Source organism: Heliconius melpomene, chromosome 12 (genome assembly GCF_056956725.1).
Source record: "Heliconius melpomene rosina isolate 202511_hmr_F chromosome 12, ASM5695672v1, whole genome shotgun sequence".
In the NCBI taxonomy this organism is placed as follows: Eukaryota; Metazoa; Arthropoda; class Insecta; order Lepidoptera; family Nymphalidae; genus Heliconius; species Heliconius melpomene.
The window spans coordinates 5827111-5847932 of record NC_140400.1 but is presented as its reverse complement, the minus strand read 5'-3'; the positions used below and the strand labels follow the sequence as shown (position 1 = coordinate 5847932).

The 20822-nt window shown below is 34.0% G+C and overlaps 1 protein-coding gene across 1 annotated transcript in view; it reads left to right on the top strand.

The window, feature by feature from the left end:
* The window catches only part of Neto (Neuropilin and tolloid-like), a 75900-nt gene that overhangs the window by 37740 nt on the left and 17338 nt on the right, over positions 1-20822 (top strand). The window contains exon 3 of the mRNA XM_085194737.1: positions 6372-6631. Within this exon, the coding sequence (XP_085050863.1) occupies positions 6595-6631 (37 nt within the window). The 5' untranslated portion in view covers positions 6372-6594. The remainder of the gene's footprint in view (positions 1-6371; positions 6632-20822) is intronic.

Below are 20822 nucleotides of genomic sequence, written 5' to 3'. Positions count from 1 at the left end.
AAATAATATTTTGAATTTAAAGAGATCCGCTATGCTACGCATTACAAACCGCTTTTGTTATGCACTCGCGTCGTGGGTAGAAAGGAAATAATTTTGCGAATAAAATCTAATAAATTTCCAAAGCGTTCAATAAAAAATTATTAAGTAACAGATTTTTTACCTGTTTTCGCGTTTACTGTAAAAACGACGTTTGTGTGTTCGAATACCCCTCATATTCACGATGGATTTGATCCCCTCTTGGTAATATACTACAATTTTTTTTTCTGACGCTGTATCACTGTGCCACAACGAAGTAAGTTAAAATTAGCTATAGTTTAGTATTTTCTATGGAACAAAAGCTCAAAGCTCTATTTTTAAGCGATGCCATTTCGGTTTCTTGAAGTGACTTCATCGGCTGGCGATTCGTTAACTTCCTTTCGTTTCAACATTTTATTTGGAACTCTTTGATAGTCTATTATTTTTTGTAGGCTTAAACACTTTTAGAGTTGTTTGTACTCATACTTTGTGTGGGATTGTTTTGGTTGGAGCGTGTCTGGGAACATTTCATATTATATTTTTAATTTAACTCGAATGAATCCAGAATATTTATAGGAAATCGTTTTAATCAGAATTCGGGAGACTTCATTATTATCAATTGTTTTTTATTCAGTTTTATGGTATATACTATAGCAGGGTAGGCAAAGGGGAACTAGAGTTAAGACTCTCACGCAGCATCTCGAGTTGAGGTGGAAAGCGGATAACGGAGTATCTTTATTAGTGTAAAGGCACTACTTAAGTGATTCTTCTTACCTTCTCTGATATTTGTGGGATACAGCGTAAAGTAAAATCAAAATAAAATTTCAAATTAGCAGAATAAAATAAGAGTATAGCTTAATTAATTAAATTTGAACGGTGTCCAAAAAGCCGTAGGTTAATGTAAATGCTGACTTTATAGTGATCTTCTTTTTTTTATTGAAGGAATTTCAATATATTTAAATTAATGCTAATATTTCTAAACGATTTTATTTAGGTTCGTCGTTGTAGTTATTCAAATATAGTAATAAAATTTTGCTGTCCCATCTTCCTGTTTAGTCACTTTAAATTCTTATTATGGTCTTGATTATGTGGCGAATTTTACACAAAATTTTCATAAAAAAATTATTCTCTGCTTCTCAAAATAAATAGTCTTGACATACAGATAGACGGACAATAAAGAGATCCTATAAGAATTCCGTTTTTTCTTTCGAGTTACGGAATCCTATTAAAGAAGTGCTTTCACTTTTGCCGTATACAAATTGAATCTACATGCATCCTTGCCCAGTTCGTTGGTAAGCGGATTATATCTACAATTTCTTTAAACCAAGAATAACTATAACAAACAAAAAACAAAATAAAAACAATAACAATATGCGGTTGACTGTTAAAATTCTTTAGAAAGACAACTTTTACAAAGGCGTTCATTAATAAAACTGCAATTTGGTATTACTTTAATACTTAAAGCTTGGAAAATATTTTTGGACTTTGGATTTTTGTTTCCATTTATTAATACGCTTTTATTAATTCGACCTACAACTAAAAGATAAAATCTAAGAATCTGAATTACCCATATTTGTAATTGGCAGGTATAGAAAATAATGCCATATTATGATACCATCGAGTTGGTCTGATGATGGAATTTGAAGATGATTAAAGAACCTTGAACTGCCTACTAGTAAAAAGGGTACACTAGGTTTCTAGATTCCCTCTGTCTTCCCTCTGTGTTCCCACTTTGTGCTGGATTGAGTAACAACTGTAACATACCTATATCTATAAAAACATCCCTCAGAGAATCTCGAGCTATAAGATTATTAATAGAAATTAATATTATACAATATAATTAATAATTACCGCAAACCCGAGACTTTCCAAGTTCTTTCAAAATAGTTTGTATAAACTATAAATTTACAATTAAACGATTTAATGGCGAAACCTTTGAAATCATTAAAAGGTCCCAATTTATTTGAAAGACCATTATTTTCTTAGTCTAAGAATTTTCATTTAAGACTATTTCATTTTATAGATAATTTTATATAATTAGATTTTATAATGGTTATAGTATTTCTGATTTAAAAATAAGACTTGGGTTTAACTAACCCACTTAGTTTATATAATTCGTTGAAAAGTGGGGCACGGAAGTGTGTGAACGGAATGACTTAACAGTGGTTCCCAGGTTCCCTCTGCCTTCTGCTATGTGCGGTGGATATGAAATCAAGATAAAAGAAATATATTTATTGTTCACGCCATCATACCGCAGTGAGGCAGAATTTGAATGTAAACGTTACAGTTGTGTATTCTTTTAAGGGTTACGCTGTTTCCCTCATGTTTCGTGGTCTGCAGGAGAAATCTAATATTGAAACAGTCCATTCCCCACGCACCGCCCAATTTTCTAGACACTGTCTGTTTTCTAGACAATGGCTAGAAATTGAGTGCAGCCGTGCTATTTTGATACCAGAGCCAGCAAATGAAAAAGTTCGTTCCGCCAAATGAAAGTCGAACCGACAACTATCATAATTCCAGTCCGAAGTTTCACCAATGTGCCACGACGTCCTTGCCTTACATTATTTTTAATACTAATGTTTCCCCAAGCAAGGATGGAACTTATTAAAAACGGCCAAAAAGGATAAGGAAGACCAAATTATAGAATTTCCCCATAGAGCTTTAATAAACACATTAACTATTCATATTCTGGTATAAATATAACATTATCCAGTAATTTCAAATAATAACTACATATAATAACAAAATAAACATGGTACATCAGCATTCCGGTTAACGCGACTCGGCACTCTGCCAGACATACCTAAGTCTAGACCAGTTGTTAATAATAACCATAGTTTTATTATTCACACTTCTATGTGTGATGAAATATAAGAGTTTTAGAGGCAATGGCGACGGCTGCGGGTTCGATTCCCATCGCCACTAAACACGTAATGTGTCGAACATTAGGCGGGAAGTGGGGAACGGAGTATCCTACCACTAAGTACCACTTGCCAGACAGTGTGAAACTAATTGAAAATTTTCCAATTTTTACATTTTGGGAGCTAACAAGAAAAATATTTTTTCTTTTAATATTCTTTTAATTTCATGTTTCATCTTTCAATATTAGTAATTTTAATCATTAATTCAAATTATTTTCAATTTTCCTGCTCTGATAGATAAATTATGGCGTTAATTTCTGCTACTCGACACAAAGTTGGACGGTGCGTAGAGGACAGAGTGTTTAACACTACTTAGGGAATCTAGTATTAAAACTCTAATCTCCGTGCCGTCATTTGTAAGCGCCAAATCAAACAAAACGATCTGAACGAGAAATTTAATTAAATTCGACTAAAATATTAAATTAGACAATAATTTTAAAGAATACCGTTAAATTTTATTTGAACACTTTCATTTTACTGAAGAAAAATCTCTGAGCTTTCGCCATTGACATGCAAAACTTTCAAAGTAGTTAGTTTTTTAAACTAGTTTGTGGCATTTATTGGAAATGGTTCCACAGTAAGTGACATGAATACATAATTTTAAATTGAACTTCTGTAGAGATATTTAATATAGAGAGATTCTTTGTCATTTAAAAAAAACATCTTATATACTCTGTTCTTCGCTTTTCGCCAAAAATTTAGACATACCAGGTTGAGTGGCGGAGTTAAACGCCCCAACTTGTCTTGCTAGGTCCAGGGAAAAGAAAATAATTACGTTTACACGTAAACGCTATCCCGCTGCGAGTTCCACGATGGCCTCAAGCTCGTGAAATGTAAATATTTTTATTTATTCGTTTCCAAAACCATCGTTTAGATAGTTATACTTTCGAATTACGCCATTGTATTTTCTTCTTCTTCTGTCTTTAAGACATGGCTCTTTGGCGCTGTATCCCGCATATAACAGGGTTGGCACAGGAATAATATAGTGTTAAGAATTTTCAAAATATTCGTGTTGTTTTTTCCTAGAGCGAAGAAATGAAAATAATTAATTCCTCCGAGTGGGAATCGAACCCGCAATCATCGTGTCTATAGTTATTCTTCGGAATTATGTCAGCAATATAGATCTTTTTTTCTAAACGACCGATGTAACAGATGCTTAGTCAACAAAATAATAGACCCGCCCTTGTAACATCCCTAGAGTATATAAAAGTCGAGCTAAGAGAGCAATTTTATATTTCTTTGCGTTAACTTTAAAAACCTATTTCATCCTTTTAAGGGTGGAATTTAAAAGAGCCCTTAGTTGGCGTTGAAAATTATTTAGTGTTAAAAATGTTTATATGATTACTAAAAATCTGCTGAGAACCCAATTTTTTTAGACTTTATTGTTAAATTTCCTGCATATTTATTAGTAAAGTCACTAATTAAATCCAATTACTTTATTTTATTTAATATTGTCTACTTTCTACATTTTCTCCTATTTAGAATGTAGAGAAGAATATAATGAAAAAATAAACACACATACAAAGACACACACATATTCACAACTTTATAAGTTTTAAATAATCCTAATTTAGGCCCAAAACCAACACTTCTTTAAACAAACAATGGGGTCATGCATTTAAAGATAAGGTACTTTTAGAACTAAGCCTCGACATGTGCCTAAAAATATTTACATTTTTTAAGTTTTTTAAGTCTACCTTACGTTTTAAGCTGTAAAATGAAAAAAAGTTTTAAGCGGCATTTGCGTTAGCATTTATAAAAATAACTGCAATAAGAATATATAGGGGCGTGTTCACAGTAATTTTATATGGTTTTTCTTTTCTGTTTTTCCACACTACAACTAAAGAAAATATCTTTGCTAGTAAATAATGCACTAGTTGAAAAAAAAAGACAAAATACCGGGTTTTTGTGTTGTTAATAAATAAAAACTTAATATAAAAAAAAACCCAAAAAACCCAATATATTTTAGAACATTAGTTCTCATCGCTAATTCGGGAACTCTATGTAGTATATGGGATTACTTGTTGCTGTTGATATAATTTAGATATTCTTATTAACCGACTTCAAAAAGAAGGAGGATATGATTTCGACTGGTTTTTTGTAATGTCTCTTAAAGATTAATTCCTTGTCCCTTTAAAACAACGTTTTATAATATTTTTCTTATTAGTTTCAATATAACACGCCCTAGCACTCACGCGTGGAGGCACTCAACTCAGTGTTACACTTAATGGTTGTGTGCTGAACGTGATATTAACTTGGACGAAACGGTCACTGTTAAGATAACGTAGATAATTTTCGTTTGTAATGTTCCTTGTAAGTTTATTTGTATTTTATATAATTCAAAATGAATAATTTATAATTATCTCCATTTAATATTTCTGATCTCATCTCCGTAAATAACGTTCAGTAAATTTCAAACTGAAACACGGTGTTCAGTTACGTCATAAAATATGCAATATTACATATTAAGATAGAAATTGAAGACCGAAGTATTTGCGGGATTAAGCGTGATTCTGAAATAAAAAACATTGTACCTATCAACATTACACGCCCTAACACTCATGCGTGGAGGTACTCAGCTCAGCATAATACTTAATGGTTGTGTGCTGAACGTGATATTTACTTGACGGTCACTGTCGAGGTAACTTGGATGTTCTTGTTATATAATGTTTCTTGTAAGTTTGTTTGTATTTCATTCACATGTATGGACTTTATGTATTTAATAAGAGTTACTGAAACTTATGACACTATGCTATCTCAATTGATACTAATCAAAGCAATCGTGCACTTACAAATATCTTAAAGATTTATTTATATTATTAAGAAAGCGTATAAAAATTTGAACGTATGGCTTATTTGGTCAGAAAGTTTGGACGGTTTCTAAAGAGGCGTGGGTTCAAATCCCGCTGCGTTCAATTTTTTATACCATTTCTTAAGTATTTTTCTTTCCTAAGTCCCACTTTAAAAACTGTTATAAATTATTTATATCATCTATATATATAAAATCGAAAGGTCACTCACTCATCACGAAATCTCAGAAACTACATGCGCTGGGAATCTCAAATTTTGCATAGGAGTTACTTATAGGACGTAGGTGCTCGCTAAGACGGGAATTTGCAATATTCGACTTCTAAGGGGTTGTTTTTGGAGTCGAAAGTTTGTATGAAACTTCATTACTACAAATCCTAGGAGTCTCAAATTTTGCATAGACGTCACTAGAACGTAGTCATGGAGACAGAAATGAATAATAACATAGTTCACGCGGGTGCAACCGCGAGCGGGCCGTTAGTTTTCTATATATGTAAGTGACGGATCACTTCACCTTTAGTCGGCAGTCACTGTTTCTTTTAGTTTTTTTGTGTTTTATTATTTTATTACCATTCTATTTTATTACTTACTATTATTATTATTTAACGATTTTTTCATTTGTTTCAGATACAAGAAAATCTTCAGAAAATTACATATAAAACAAGCTTCTAATAACAAAAATAAAGAGCTTCCACAGGCTTCTTCCATACAAAATAAGTATTTCATACCATATTCGTTGTCAAACACCATACAAGTTCAGTGGCAGCGTGGCACGGTGGTAGTCGGTTGCATGAGAGATTGATGAGGTCGTTGCGAATGCGGGCGGACGGCCCCCCTGGCCGGCAGGTTAATGACATCGCCGGCGGTCATAGTGTTTTTGGCACTTGGTAAGTTTTTTTTATTTTTTATGTAGCTTCACGTATGCGTGCAGGGAGAGCCTAGCCATAGAACACTCCGTTTGCCATGCACCACCAAATTATTTTTCCGTCTGGTCCTAATAAATAATATTAATATTATAAGGCATATAATGTGTAGGAATATAATATTAATATTATAGGTATATATAAATCCTGCATATAGGAAAATGTACTGAATAAGATATATGCAAATATGTAAAGCTACGTTCAGTTGAGTTTGATGGACTGTATTTGTTTGCCAGAAGGCTGTTTGGTATTCAATGAATAAACATTTACCATCTAGAATGAAACGTAGAATCAATATATAGTATACTTTCTGGTATATGAGGCCAGTCGTGGTGCAGGCGAGTGGTTGGGGTTCGATCCCCACGCGAAGAAATGAAATATTTATTTAAATATATATTTTAATTTCTTTTCTCTGGTGCCGAGGCAATGCACGGCGTTGAGTTCCACCACTCAACACTCAATGCCTTTAGATTTCGGCGGAGAGTAGAGTACAGAGTATAACTAGGTTCCCTACCTAGCAGGGTAGATAGATACCCTGCTATAAATATGCGGTATACAGTGTGAAGCTAAAAAATAAGAAATTCTTATTGATATTACAAATAATTACACTTTTACGACGTAAGCCATCAATCATCGATATCACAAGGAATTTTGTGTATTATTCGGCATCTCCTTACAATTCATTTATTTTGTTTTTAATATGAAGGCGGATTGTATTAGATATATGTTTTTATTTTCTCCGTATTATGAAGATTTATTCACAACATGGAAAATGATAGAAAATATATAAAAAAATATATAAAATAGGCCATAGAAAAGCAGCAGCGGCACAGCGTCTGTGGTCGGTCAATAAAAGGTCGTGGGTTCGACACTCTGACAAAAATAGGTGATAGCGTTGAGTTCCGCTACTCAACATGTCTTGAAAGTTGAGCGCTAAGTGAAGAACAGAGTTTCTTAACACTAGATTCCCTCGGTGTACTCTGCTGTATGCGTGATAGATCTTCTTGTTCTACAAAAGGTGATTAAATAATATAAGAAAAAAGGAAATGGTTCCTTAGCTAAACTTGTTCGGGATAATGATCTTTTTCCGGTTCATTTTCTTCAGGAATATATTGCGAAAACACTTAAATTGCGAAAACATTGTAATTATTGTATTAGCTTCTTAGCCTCTTGATTGTTTCTAAAATATCCCACACATAGCAGTGTAGACAGATGGAAACTAGTGTTATGACATTCCGTTCAAAACTTTCAGCCGAAATTCCGTGGCATTGCGTGTTAAGTGCCGGAACTCTCCGGTACGCTTTGTCTTGTTATCAGATCTAAAAATTGAAAATATTAAATATTCCATTCGCTCCAGTGGAAATCGAACCAAAAACCGTCGTGATTACAGCCAAACGCTTATGTCCCTGCACCAAGACGACCAAAACTTTATTTTCTCACTACATAATTTATATATGTACCTACATCCTCTTTACCAAACTGCGTTAGCATCAGGTTAATGTTTTTCGAGTGTATGTATGTCCATTAATTTGAAACTTCCTCTAGTCCAAGCGCTTGGAAGGTTTTTATTTTTTTGGATGTAGGCTTTATAACTTTTCAGGGTTTATTTTATAATAGCAATATACATCAAATAGTATATAATAAATTTAAGGCATTGCGTTTTGAGTTCTGCCTCCCCCTCTGCCTACCCTGCTATATGCGAGATACATCGTCAAGCTAAAGAAACTCCAAAAGAAAATAATCAAAAATAAGAAAAATCGTAAAATAAAATCTGCACAGCCATCTACAGCTAGCCAGGTCACGACTGGTCGACCGTACTGTACTGTAAGCTTGTTTCAATATTATGTTATAAATGGATATTGTATATGAAATATTCATTTACATTTTAAATTTGCATGTAGATTATATTAAAATATCGGAATTTTGTTTTAATACCGTTTGCTATAATAATGCTACTTTAAAACGAATTATCAGATCGTTAAACATTGACACTGGTATAACGACTTGATTACAGGCACTTCTAGCCCTCATGAACGCTATTTTCATAGTCTTCATCTTAAAATTAAAAATTTAAATACAAATACAATAAATGGTGGAGGTTCCTGAGAACTTTGAACTGGGTAAATCGATTTTGATGATTGTATTTAATAGCTGGTGCATCCCTTGTGGTCCCGTTTTAATTTAGTCCAATTTTGACAATGTCATCCATTAGACAATTCAAATGAAAAAATATATGCAGGAAAAATGGACAAATGTCATGCCAACCGAATCGATAATTCTTTTTTATTGTAAAGTATATACTTCAAGACTAGTTTGATGAGAGTTTAGTTAGGTTCTGGCTATGGGATCCATGACTTCACTTATATAGATGAGAATTTTGCATCATTTTTGTTTATAATTACAAGTGCCATTACAAGCCTAACGATAGCGAAAAAAAATTAGTGGAAATCGAATCGACGATGATTATCTTTCTCGTCGCGTAATATATCTAAATATTCGTAAGCAACATCTAACTAGCAAAGACTTAGAATTCACAAGCGAGATGAAATGTAAACACTATCTAACCCAAGTCTTAGGTTACTCCAGTATCTCAATAAATATACGCATACAAGATGTATGCTGTCATTTTCGTAGTTTGCAAATGTTTTACTAAATGCTATTTTTGATTAATTAATTTAAAAAAATACACTCTATCCAATTTTTTAGCGTCTGAAAGAAAACGAACCCTTATTTTCCTTTGACCATGGGAGCAGAACTACAGGTGCTTTCACCGGCAGTTATGCTCTCGTGGTGGCTGTAGTAGTTGATCCAGCCAGGATATTTTCAATATAATTCACAATCTTCATAAATCGCGATAACTAATGAACCCACAAATTGTAGCGTTAAATCGCTAATTTTACCATTACTGGCCTCTAAATAACGTATATAATTGACTAATTACGATTCCATTCCCACTCGACGTTTACCAGTCGGTTAACTAAACCAGTTAATTACTGTGTCTCAGTTTGATTGACTAAAATCGTATTAATTATTTGTACAAATTAAAAGTCAAACAGCGGTGTGTATTTGTTGACAATATAGCAGATTTCCCGTTAATTTTGTGGTATTTTATTATTATTATTAGGTTCACGCATTAACCCGTATAACAATTACGTTTAACTTTAATCGTGATGGTCGTGTGTTCGATTCTCACTCGGAGTAATTATTTTCTTTTCCTTGCCCATGTAACAAAGTATCGGTAATTGGGAGGTACGTAAAGGAGAATCTTGACACTACGGTCTTTTTGCCTTTCATGCTATTGAATAAAACGTAATACGGGTGTACAAAAATCTGATCACTGTGATATTATAGATTCTTGCTTTTATATACCAAAAAGAAAAATATTCTTTGTCTTTTCAAATAGTTATCAGTATAGGTGAATTTAGATTTGGGCTGTCAGTACCCTGTCAACATAAGCTACCTGCGGCTTTTGATGTGTCATAATTAGTTTCTAATCACGTCTCCTTAATTAAACAATCAAATATTAAAGACAAAGACATATGAAATTCAGTTTTCCTCTATTTATGTTAATTATGTCAAACCATCACCAAAATAGGTATAACTCTCAAATATCCTACTAATATTATAAATGTGTAAGTTTTTGAGGATGGATGTTTGTTCTACTTTCATGCAAAAATTACTGAACGGATTTAGATGAAACTTTACAGTAATACGGCATATATATCAGAATAACATATAAGCCAAAATTTATGTAATTATTTGGTATAATTTGGTTATAATATAACATCAAGCGCAAGCGTGTATAGCCACGTGTGCCACGATCGCCTCGTAATCATGTGATAATAAATTAACAATGGCTCTAAAATTATCAATATTCATCAGAAAACGGAGTGTCTGGACACTAGATTATCTCTGCTTACTCTGTATCTGTGTGTGATGGACGAAAAAATAAAAAATCTAGGTTACGTCAGTTTTCCATTGGCATTAATGCGGCGTGAAGGCAATATGTCGACGCATCGAATCGGAATATAACAAGCGATAATTGACAGCTTAATTACTGAGTATTAACTACATCGCGTTTAATGTTAGATTTTGATAATAATTTTGGTAGTGCGCTTATATTATGAAGTTAGAATCTTCTTTTGTTTATTAAAATGGCTAAAAATAAAAAATAATATTACTGAGCCAGACAAATTGCTGGGCTTATGGTGATCATCTCAGTTTTTTGTGAATGTTAAGTAAAATTAATTAAATTCAAAAAATAATTTTCTTACATTTAATTAATGCTTACATAATACTTTTTTCTCAAAAACGGGAAAAAAACGTTCATATTATAGAATTTTATTTTATTTCGAATAATTATTTGTTAATTATAGACCATCTTGGCGCAGCGACACAACGTCTGACTATAAACGTAGCGTAATGGGTTTGATTTCCATTTAGCGGATTGGATTATTTTCATTTCTTAACTCTGGTAACAAGACATAGCACAGAATTGAGTTACTACACTCAATACACAAGTATCGAAAATTGGGCGGAACGTAGAAAGCAGAGTATATTAACATATATTATAGAGTGAAGCTAACAAAAAATATTTTCATAAAATTAAAATAACATCCATTAAATATTAACCCAAAAATATATATCTCATATGAATATTAAATAATAATAATTCATCAAGTTTTATGTAAAACAGAACCCCGCTATAATATGATAAATTTTTATCCACATCCAAAGTAACGAAATTAATTTCGAGTTACGAGTGCGTGAAAGGGTCGAGTATTTTTGAGACTCATCGTGGCAAAAACATTAAGTTAGGTACCCACACATACATTTTTTTTTTTCGGTTATTATGTTAATATATAGCTAAAATGTACGTGGTTCGATTCCCACTCGGGGGAATGAAATAAAAAAATTAACGAGGGAAGGCACTGCGTTGAGTTTAACTACTGAACACGCAATGCCTCGAGAATTCGTCAAAAAGTGGGGAGCAGAAGTGTTTTAATGGAAACTGAGTATCTTAACACTATCTTGCCACGTGCGGGCTATGAATGAAGTTAAAAACGATTTCGATTTCGAACGGTTCGATTCTGTTTTGGGGAAATTCACTATTTTCAAATTCCATGCTTAAACGAAGCGAGGAGTTATTTTCCGCCATTAAACACACAATGTCTACAATTCGGTTGGATAGATCTGCGCTGTAGGGAAAAGGATGGATTTTCTGTAGGATAATTTTCATATAGCGATACTGGTATACGTTCCTTAAGAATACGATTTATTATTCATATATAATTAAAAACGACTAAGCCTTCCATAATTATTGCAAAAAAAAAACAACACTGATTTTGGCAAGCCTGTCAAGGCGTTAAGTTCCATCACTCAATTCGCAATGCCTCCAGAATCCGGAAAATGAGGAACAAGAGGAATGTGTTTTAACATTAGATTCTAGATTTCAGATCTTGCTGTATGTGGAATTCAGCTACTGATTTTACTATTAAAAATATTTACTAAGCTATAAATAATGTCACTTATTTTTTTCGGCGTTCAGTTGATTGGCGCTCAACACACAGTATATCAACATGAGGGGGAACACGGATAACGGATTGTCTTAACACTACGTTCCCTCTGCCTACCCCGCTATATGCGGGATACAGCGTGAATAAAAAAATAGTATATCCAAATAAAAACAATAAATGATTGATTACCATAACAGAAACCACATATTGCCTATTAAATTTATATTCTAAGCGTATATTAAAAGCACTGGCACCCAGCCAGAGCAGATGGCTGATATTATAGATATTATAATATAAAGAGGTTGTTTGTCAACAGTCTCCTTTCTACATAAGGTTGTATATTCTCTTTATATATGTATGGAAAATTATTCGAGGCAGTCATAGCGTAGTATGACAGGTTCGATTCTCACTTAAGGTAATGAATTGTTTTCAAGCCATCGCTCTGGTGACAAGATAAAATAAAGCGACAGAATTCCAGAATGAATTGATGATTTCCAGAATGTTTCCAGAATTCGGCGGAAAATGGGGAACGGAGTGTCTTAACTTTGGGTTTCCTCTGCCTACCCTACTATGCGTGGGATAAAGCTTGAAGCTAAAAAAAAAATCGTTTTTGCTTTATAATATTAGTATAGATTCCGTACCTCATATGTGGTATATAATTTGTTACCATAAAAAGAAGATAGCATCCCAACAATAATATCTTTTAAACATGAAAATGGTAAAATCAATAGAAAAGAGAGCGAGCTGAAATTAGATTTCCAGACTGAAACAGTTTGCAGGCAACGTTTTTACATTATGCATAATTTAAATAACAAGCTTTACACTGTTTTAAATGAGAGCTAGTTAATAAAATGAATATATTTAAATAATACTTTTAATATTATCATGGGTGATAGTGTTGCGGCACTACGTGTGAGTGCAAACGCGAAGGTTGTAGGTTCGATTCTCACTAGGGGGTATTAATTGTTGTCATTTCCTTCTCTTTGGTAATAGGGCAAAGTGAAACGTTTTAGCCCACCATTCAAGGCGCAATGATAAGAAAATGAAGCGGAAAGTGAGATAAAAAAAAATCTCTTAACACGAATAAGCTATCTTTCTGCGAAATTTTTATTTTATAAATTAGAAGTAGCCGTCTTACTTCTTCTTCTTCACGCTATATCCAATATATAGTAGAGTAGGCATCGGGAACCTCGTATATAAAGAAACATCATTTCTCACTTTTCGTGTTGCGTTGCGTGCTGAGTGTTCGGCCATTCGTGGCGTTGAGATCAGTCATGACGCCACTATTTAACTCCGTATCAGAGCAAGAAAATGAGAATAAATAATTCCCCCGACTGGAAATCGAACCTATAACCATAGTGTTTACAATCAGGTATTGGTAAATATTCTTTAGCTTCACACTGTATCCCGCACGATTCAGGGTAGAGGGAACCTGGGAACTTAGTGCTAACACACTCTGTTCTTATTAAGACACTTCCTTTCCACAGTTTCAACCGAATTCTTGAGGCATGTCTTAAAATATTTAGTAATAAATATTCCCACTGGGAATTCAACCTCCATCTATTCTTTTCACAACCCGATGCTTCCCAACTGAGCCGCAAAAACGTTAAATAAAACTTTTAATTTTAAAACCTCAGATTTACTTTTTGTTTACCTGTTTTATTTTCTAGTTTTACTGGATAAATAATGTAATCGCCCGTTCCCGGTCTTAATTGAAAGTGGTGATGATAAAAATAGAAAACGACTCGATCGGTTGCTAGGCTCTATAGTATTTTATTTTTTCCCTTGTGAATTGGAAATTAACTTGGGTTAGAATATTTTACGTTTTTACTTGAATTTTTCTTATATTTTTAATGTTTTAATAAAAAAATATTAAGAAAAACTGGAAATCCAGAGAGATCCACGCACTCTGTCACCATGGCTGAAAAGAAGAGAACGGAGTGTCTTGAAACTAGGATTTTTCTGCCCTAGTTTCTTTTAAATTGAACGCACAACATATAAATATACATAGTGCAAGGAAAGACAGTTTCTTCAAAGGTCTGCTTCAAAGAAGTTTACGAAAGAACGTAGATGAGACCTGTCCCTTAGGACTTAGCCTAGGGCAGCTAATTTATTCATCGTTGCTGTAGGCACGGCGTGTGTCGATCTTAGAATTTACATGGGAAATGTGACATAGTTGTTAGTTTTACCTACTTTAAATTTAAAAAAAAATTGTGCATTTTATATGGAAAACAGTCGTCGACTGCTATGTTACCAAACTATTTTTATTTTTAAAGAGATTTTTCTCAAAACAAATGCGGAGCTCCTCTCCCTGCTAGAAACTGCTATGGACTCATAACAGTTCCTGGAACTTGTCATCCGAGCATGTTGTAGAGCACCCCTTACCTTTTAAATGTGCATTAACGATTACCTACTGTCCAAGATCCTCTCTCTACTAACATTGAATTCGAAATGATTCTACCAGAGCCGCCTTTAAAGCATAAGCGAAGAATTGGGCCGAGTATCGCATGTAAAACGTAAAATACCATCTTGTCCAGCTTCCGCAGGAATCTTTAGGCAATTTTGGTACCCATTTACCTTTAGACCTCCATGTTAATTTTCAACGTTTCTCATAAGCCAAAAGTGATCACTACTTATATCTTGCTACGTGGACCTTAAGACGCAAAATGAAAAATCCTGTTTTTATACATTCAAGTGGAAATTTCGAGAAATTCTGAAATTTTGGTTCTCCGTCACACTCTCTCATATACATACATATCGAATCCAGTAGTTTCGTCTGTGCGTTAGTTTGTGTCTGTCAGTCACTCTGTAACGGAAGAGTTTCATAGATGTATGTATGTATAGTTTACATGACAAAAAAAAATACAAGCCATTTTTGATACAAAAACTCCATTACTAGATGAGTCTTGTCAATCGGTCCCAGAAGTTGCCGCGTCACTTATATATTCATTGCGTCGCTGAAAAGGTTATTAAAATTTAAAATTCTGAAAAATTAGAAGGCTGCAGCTTTACAGGCGTAATCAGGAATTTTCACCATTTGCAGCTAAATGTGAGGTGGTTATGAATATCGATATTATTACAATTTTTAATAGGTCACTAGCTTCGGGACTAGGCGAGTTCTGGTCTTATTTTTTAAGTGCCGATTGCAGTTGCAGGATAAGCGGAAATATATTTAGCTATATTCACTTCGTTTTCCAGATTCTGCACAGGTTTTTTAGACTAAGTGGTGAAACTATTTTCTCTTTTTTTTTCTTAGCGTTATATCCGGTAGGCAGAGGAAACCTGGGAGTCTAGTGTTAAGGTACTTAATTCTTCTTAAAATACTTCTGGTCCGAAAATTGCGGACTTTCCGCCGTCAAATAAATATAAAGATAGTTGTAGGAAAATCTTTGAAATGAAAAAAATATACTGATGCAAATTGGCATGGGTTTTCAAATCATATTTATTGTTTTTTAATTGTAAAGCTGTTTAGACAAAGGGAACTCCGTTCTTCACGTAACGCTCAATTTTTGAGACGTGGCATGGTCTTGGTCTTGGTCTTGACTTTGTCTTATTACCAAAGCGGAGAAATGAAGATAATGAGTTTCCCCGTGTGGGGAAACGTAACTTTTACATTGAAATATATTGCAAATTCAAATTGATCCTCTAATATCTCTTTCAATTTCTTTATGATTGTTTTAATCCTTCTTTTTTAAAAAATGATCTTTAGTCCACATCGACACTTCCCACCACTAGTGAAATGTAACACCTCCCATGGGGCTAAGCCCGGCCGCGCTGATGTATTCATTGCGAGCAAACGCCGCGCTTAATACCGACGTTAACAGTTTTGAAAAATCACCACGGAATACCCACGTTTCGCCACGTTTAATTGTCTTTTTGTAATTATATATTTTCTAGAAGTCTCTTTTTTAATCTGTCTAATTTTGTGAAAGTATATTTTCTTCCTAGCGATTGAACTCACAACCATCTTTAGTGAATTGATGGACTAAATATATAATATTTAAATTTAAGCAGATTTTTGCTTAATTCCATTGTGGAATGGAATGGTCTTTATAGGAACAGAGTGTATTAACATTAGGTTCTGTGCAGGTTACAGCGTGAACCTAAAAGAATGAAAAAGATTTTGTAAAATTACCACATAAACTCACTAATCCACTATTTTCAGATCTTGTCATTATGTATCTTGCGTATAAATGAAAGTGTTGAGATATTTCATTCAACATTTCCGTAGGTAACGGAACCCAACGCCGTAACTTCTTCCGAACTAAGGAAACGAAATTTATTTTCCACGAATACATATCCAACTCCTAACCATCGCGTGTAAAATTAGACGTTCTACTGCATCATATAAAAATATATGATAAAATAAAAGAATATTTCATATTTTATCTAAGTTTTCTTGAGAGAAAAGCTTATATAAGTACACGTATATCACAGAAATGTTCATAGATATTAGAGGCGTGAGAGCTTTACGATCAAAATAATAGAATACGTTGCGTCGTTCACTTATACTGGTGTATTTACTTGTTTTCCCTGGTTATCTTATCTTTCTACTAGCTTTTACCAACAGTTTTGCCCGCTTGGTTAAATGGAAATAACTAAGAGTTGTTTAAGTTAATAGCTAAAGCCATGCGTGGTGCAGGAGCACAAGCGTGTGACTGATTGTGGATTTGATTCCCACTCGAGGCAATGAAATATTTAATATTTTCATTTGTCGCATTGGGAGGTAAAAAGCGACGATGAGTTCCGTCACTCAACACCCACCCCTATAATACGTCCGGTTTTTCCTTTTGAGGTATGGAGCCTTTAAGAAATAATAAAATAACTTCATCTCGTATCTCTTCTCTCCTTATAGCAGGATACACAGAGAAAGCATTGTTAAGAAACTCCGTTCCTCATTTTCCACCCAATTTTTGAAACATACGCATAGCATGTTGAGCAGACTCAACGCCCTCTTTTATATTGTTACCAGACCAAGAAAATGAGAATAATTTATTCCTACGAGCTAGAATCGAACCCACAAACGTCGTGATTACAACTACTCAAGTATCAAATATCCATACAAATATACATGTTTCTTTAACGTTACCTAAAGCTATAACTAATAAATAACTAGTCTATGAGATTGGAAAAATGAAGAGATTATCGTATTTGGTTTTGGCCAGCTAGAAACGCTAGGAAGCCTCTATAATTTACACTATAGTGCCTGCTAGGATACGTCGTTATATTGAGAATCATTGTGCCATGGAAATATAGTAGGAAACGTAACTTGTGTTCGCTTAGACAATGGTGTTCGTGAGTTTGTTACACGTTTGGGGAACATTTATTGGGTAGTTTAACATTTTTCTATAGGGCAGAGGGAATCTAGTGTTAAGACACTCCTTTCTCTATTTTCCACCCAAGTTTTGAGACATCGCATAACACTGCCTACCCTGCTGTATGCAAAAAAAAGCGTGAATCACAGATTTGTATTTGTAATACTCACGCCTATGTTCCAAATTCATTTCCACCGCACCTCGACGCCTTTCCGAAGATAAATGAGAGATTTTACTTTGATTGATACAAGAAAAAGAGCAGAGTAACATTTAATTTTCTTTTGCTATTAAAAACGTCTGCTTCTAAAGCATTTCGTTTCGAGATTACAATCTGATTTACGTAAGACATTATATCCGCTACGCAATTAGGATATGCTTAACTTAACGCGATTATTGCGGGTTCAATCCAATGATGGGGGAAATTATTCGCTTATAATGCATTTATAATGTTTTTTTTCTGCTTCATCCCGTATACCGTGGCAGAGAGAATCTAGTTTATATGGCACTCTGCTCTACACTTTCCGTCTTAGCTCGAGCCTTTGGGTGTTAAGAGGTGGAATTAAACGCCGCGATTGGTCTTTACATACCCAACATACCCTGTTCCACTATTTGATAAAAGCCTCTATATCTAAGTAAAATAGTGCAATTTTAACTGTTGTACTTTATAACAACTGCTATAAAGTTAATTTTTAAATAACTTAAATATATAAACACTTTATTTTTCCTTTTCTTTGTCTTGTCTTACTTAAACTATTTAAATCATCCTGATTTACCTTCTCTTGAGCAAATTTCGAACCTACTACGATCAGACCATCCCACTAAGCCTCTACGCTATATCTCGCGTATAACAGGTTATGCAGAGGGAACCTAGGGTTAAGATTTTCGAGTCATTGCTTGTTCAGTGGCGGAACCTAACGCCGCGCTTTCTTATATTACCAGGACGGGACGATTAAAATATTTCATTCCTTTGAACGGGAATCGAACCCACCACCGTTACGTTTACAGTCAGATGCTGTGCCGCTGTACCACTCACAGACATACGTATAAACAATAGAAGATATCTTCTAAGGAAATTAAGCAAGCAGTCATCCTGAATTTATTCATCGCACGCCTCGCCGCGAACGTTGAGCAATTCGTGACATACTAGGGTCTTAGAATTGGCAAGGAGATTACTTAAATTACAAGTTCTTTAAGTCACACTTAATAGGACTTAGTTTCGAGTGCTATTGAATTGATAGTTCAAAAGTCGTTTCAAGCTTTTTTTACGCATATTAGGGTGCTTTGCCTCGACACCATAACGAACAAATGAAAATATTAAATATTCCATTTCCTCGAGTGGGAATCGAACCCATAACCCGTCGTGTTTACAGTCACATGCTTGCCTCCAGAATTCGACGGCAACTGGGGAACGCAAGTGTGTTTGCAGATAGAAGTGTTTAGAGAAAATAATAAAAAAGGAAGTAAATTAACATATCCTTATGTAACATTACGTTTATTTTTACTTTCTACCACATTTCAATGTAACTCGTCCTTCTAGGAGTCAGCCTTGCGTTTCCTAGTGACTTGAAGCGTATTTCTAGAGATTCTTTGATGTCAGCCACACTAAGGGAACGCAATTAAAATATTTAAACTAAAATACGGTGTAAAGTTTTTTTTTTTATTTTTAAATATTTAGGATTTTGAATATAAATTAGTTGCCAAATTGTGTGAATTAAATATTTCAAAAAGGGTCTATAAAAACTTTTAGGATTTTTCTTGCATTTTCTTTGGGCTTCACGTCGTATACTGTACATGGCAAGATAGGCAGAAATAACCTAGTACTAACTTTACACTTACACTTTTTACTTTTCCTTATACGCTTTCCAAACAAATTCCATATATTGCAACTCGACTGGCGGCACTCAACGCCGCACTTTCTCTTAATGGAGCGGAGAAATTAAAATAAATTATTTCCGTGAGTTTAAACTGAACTAACAACCATTATGTTTACGGACGCTGTTACACTTATTTACTTTTATAACTATATTATAGACTACATTTTGTAATTGAAATATATTTATATACCGTAGATAAGAATCGCATTTAGTCACGCACCTGCCAAATTTTCCACCAAGAATTTTTCCTTCAATATTATTTGATAAATAATTATTAATATCACGAGACATTCATGCTGTCTACCCACAAAATATAGCAGATCGGGCCAATGGAACCTGGGGACCTAGTGCTAAGACGTTTTCCAGTTTTTGCCGAATTATTGAGGCACTGCGTGCTTAGCGGCGGAACTCAACGCCGCGCTTTGTAATATTAAATATTTTATTCCCCTGAGTGGGAATCGAACTTATTATCATCTTGTTTTCGACTGTCATTAAAAATCATCTTGTTTAAGGTCATTATACGAAAATAATATACTTAATATTAAATAAGCACATAAACTTTTGCCCGTTGGTTCGCCTCCGTGAAAAGAACTCAACGGGCATCATTATATTGAAAATAAGTTTTACCGACGATAATTATTTTTCTTGCAAATTGCATAATGTAGATCCAAGAATTAAATATTTTTAAGTCACTAAGCTTTAGTAACGGAAAGAAATACATTTGAAAAACTCCGCTAACTATTTCTAAACCATTTCTGTGAAAAACCTCATCTTTTCATTTTGTTATCGTTAGGAATTCTTTTGTCACATCTCGACATTATATCTGATGTAATTTATTATGTACACCATTTATTACTTTCACGGTCAAAGTTAGTTGCGTCAGAAAGTTTGTCAGAGATTGTCGTTTTTAGGGTTCCATAAGTTCCATAAGAGAAAATGAAAATATTATGGGGGACCGTCGTGTTTACAGTCGCACCCTTATGCACCTGCACTATGATGGCCTCGGATAAAATATTAAAACTTGATAAAGCTTCCATAGTTCACAACTATAAACTCTCTAAAGTTACAGGTAAAATCCACTTGAAACAAAACGAGTACAAAGCGAGACCCTTCACAAAACAATGCAGCCTGTTAACAAAATCTTCACAAACAAATATTTGGCCAATTATACGTAGAAATTTGGAGAGGAACATTTTACTTTTGGCATAATTCCACAAGCATCATCGACTCTGATGATTTTTGTTTCCTAAATAAAAGTACAGATTGTTTTATAATATTTTTTCACACTTTTACATTGAAGTGAAGATGAAACCTCCCTCCTTACCTTTCCCCCATTTGGGTAAATTAAATTGTAGCGTTGAGTTCCGCCACTCAACATGCAATATCTTTTATTCAGGGTACTTGCTGAAACATTTTTTTCCTTAGTCTATCGACAACGTGGCATTCAGTA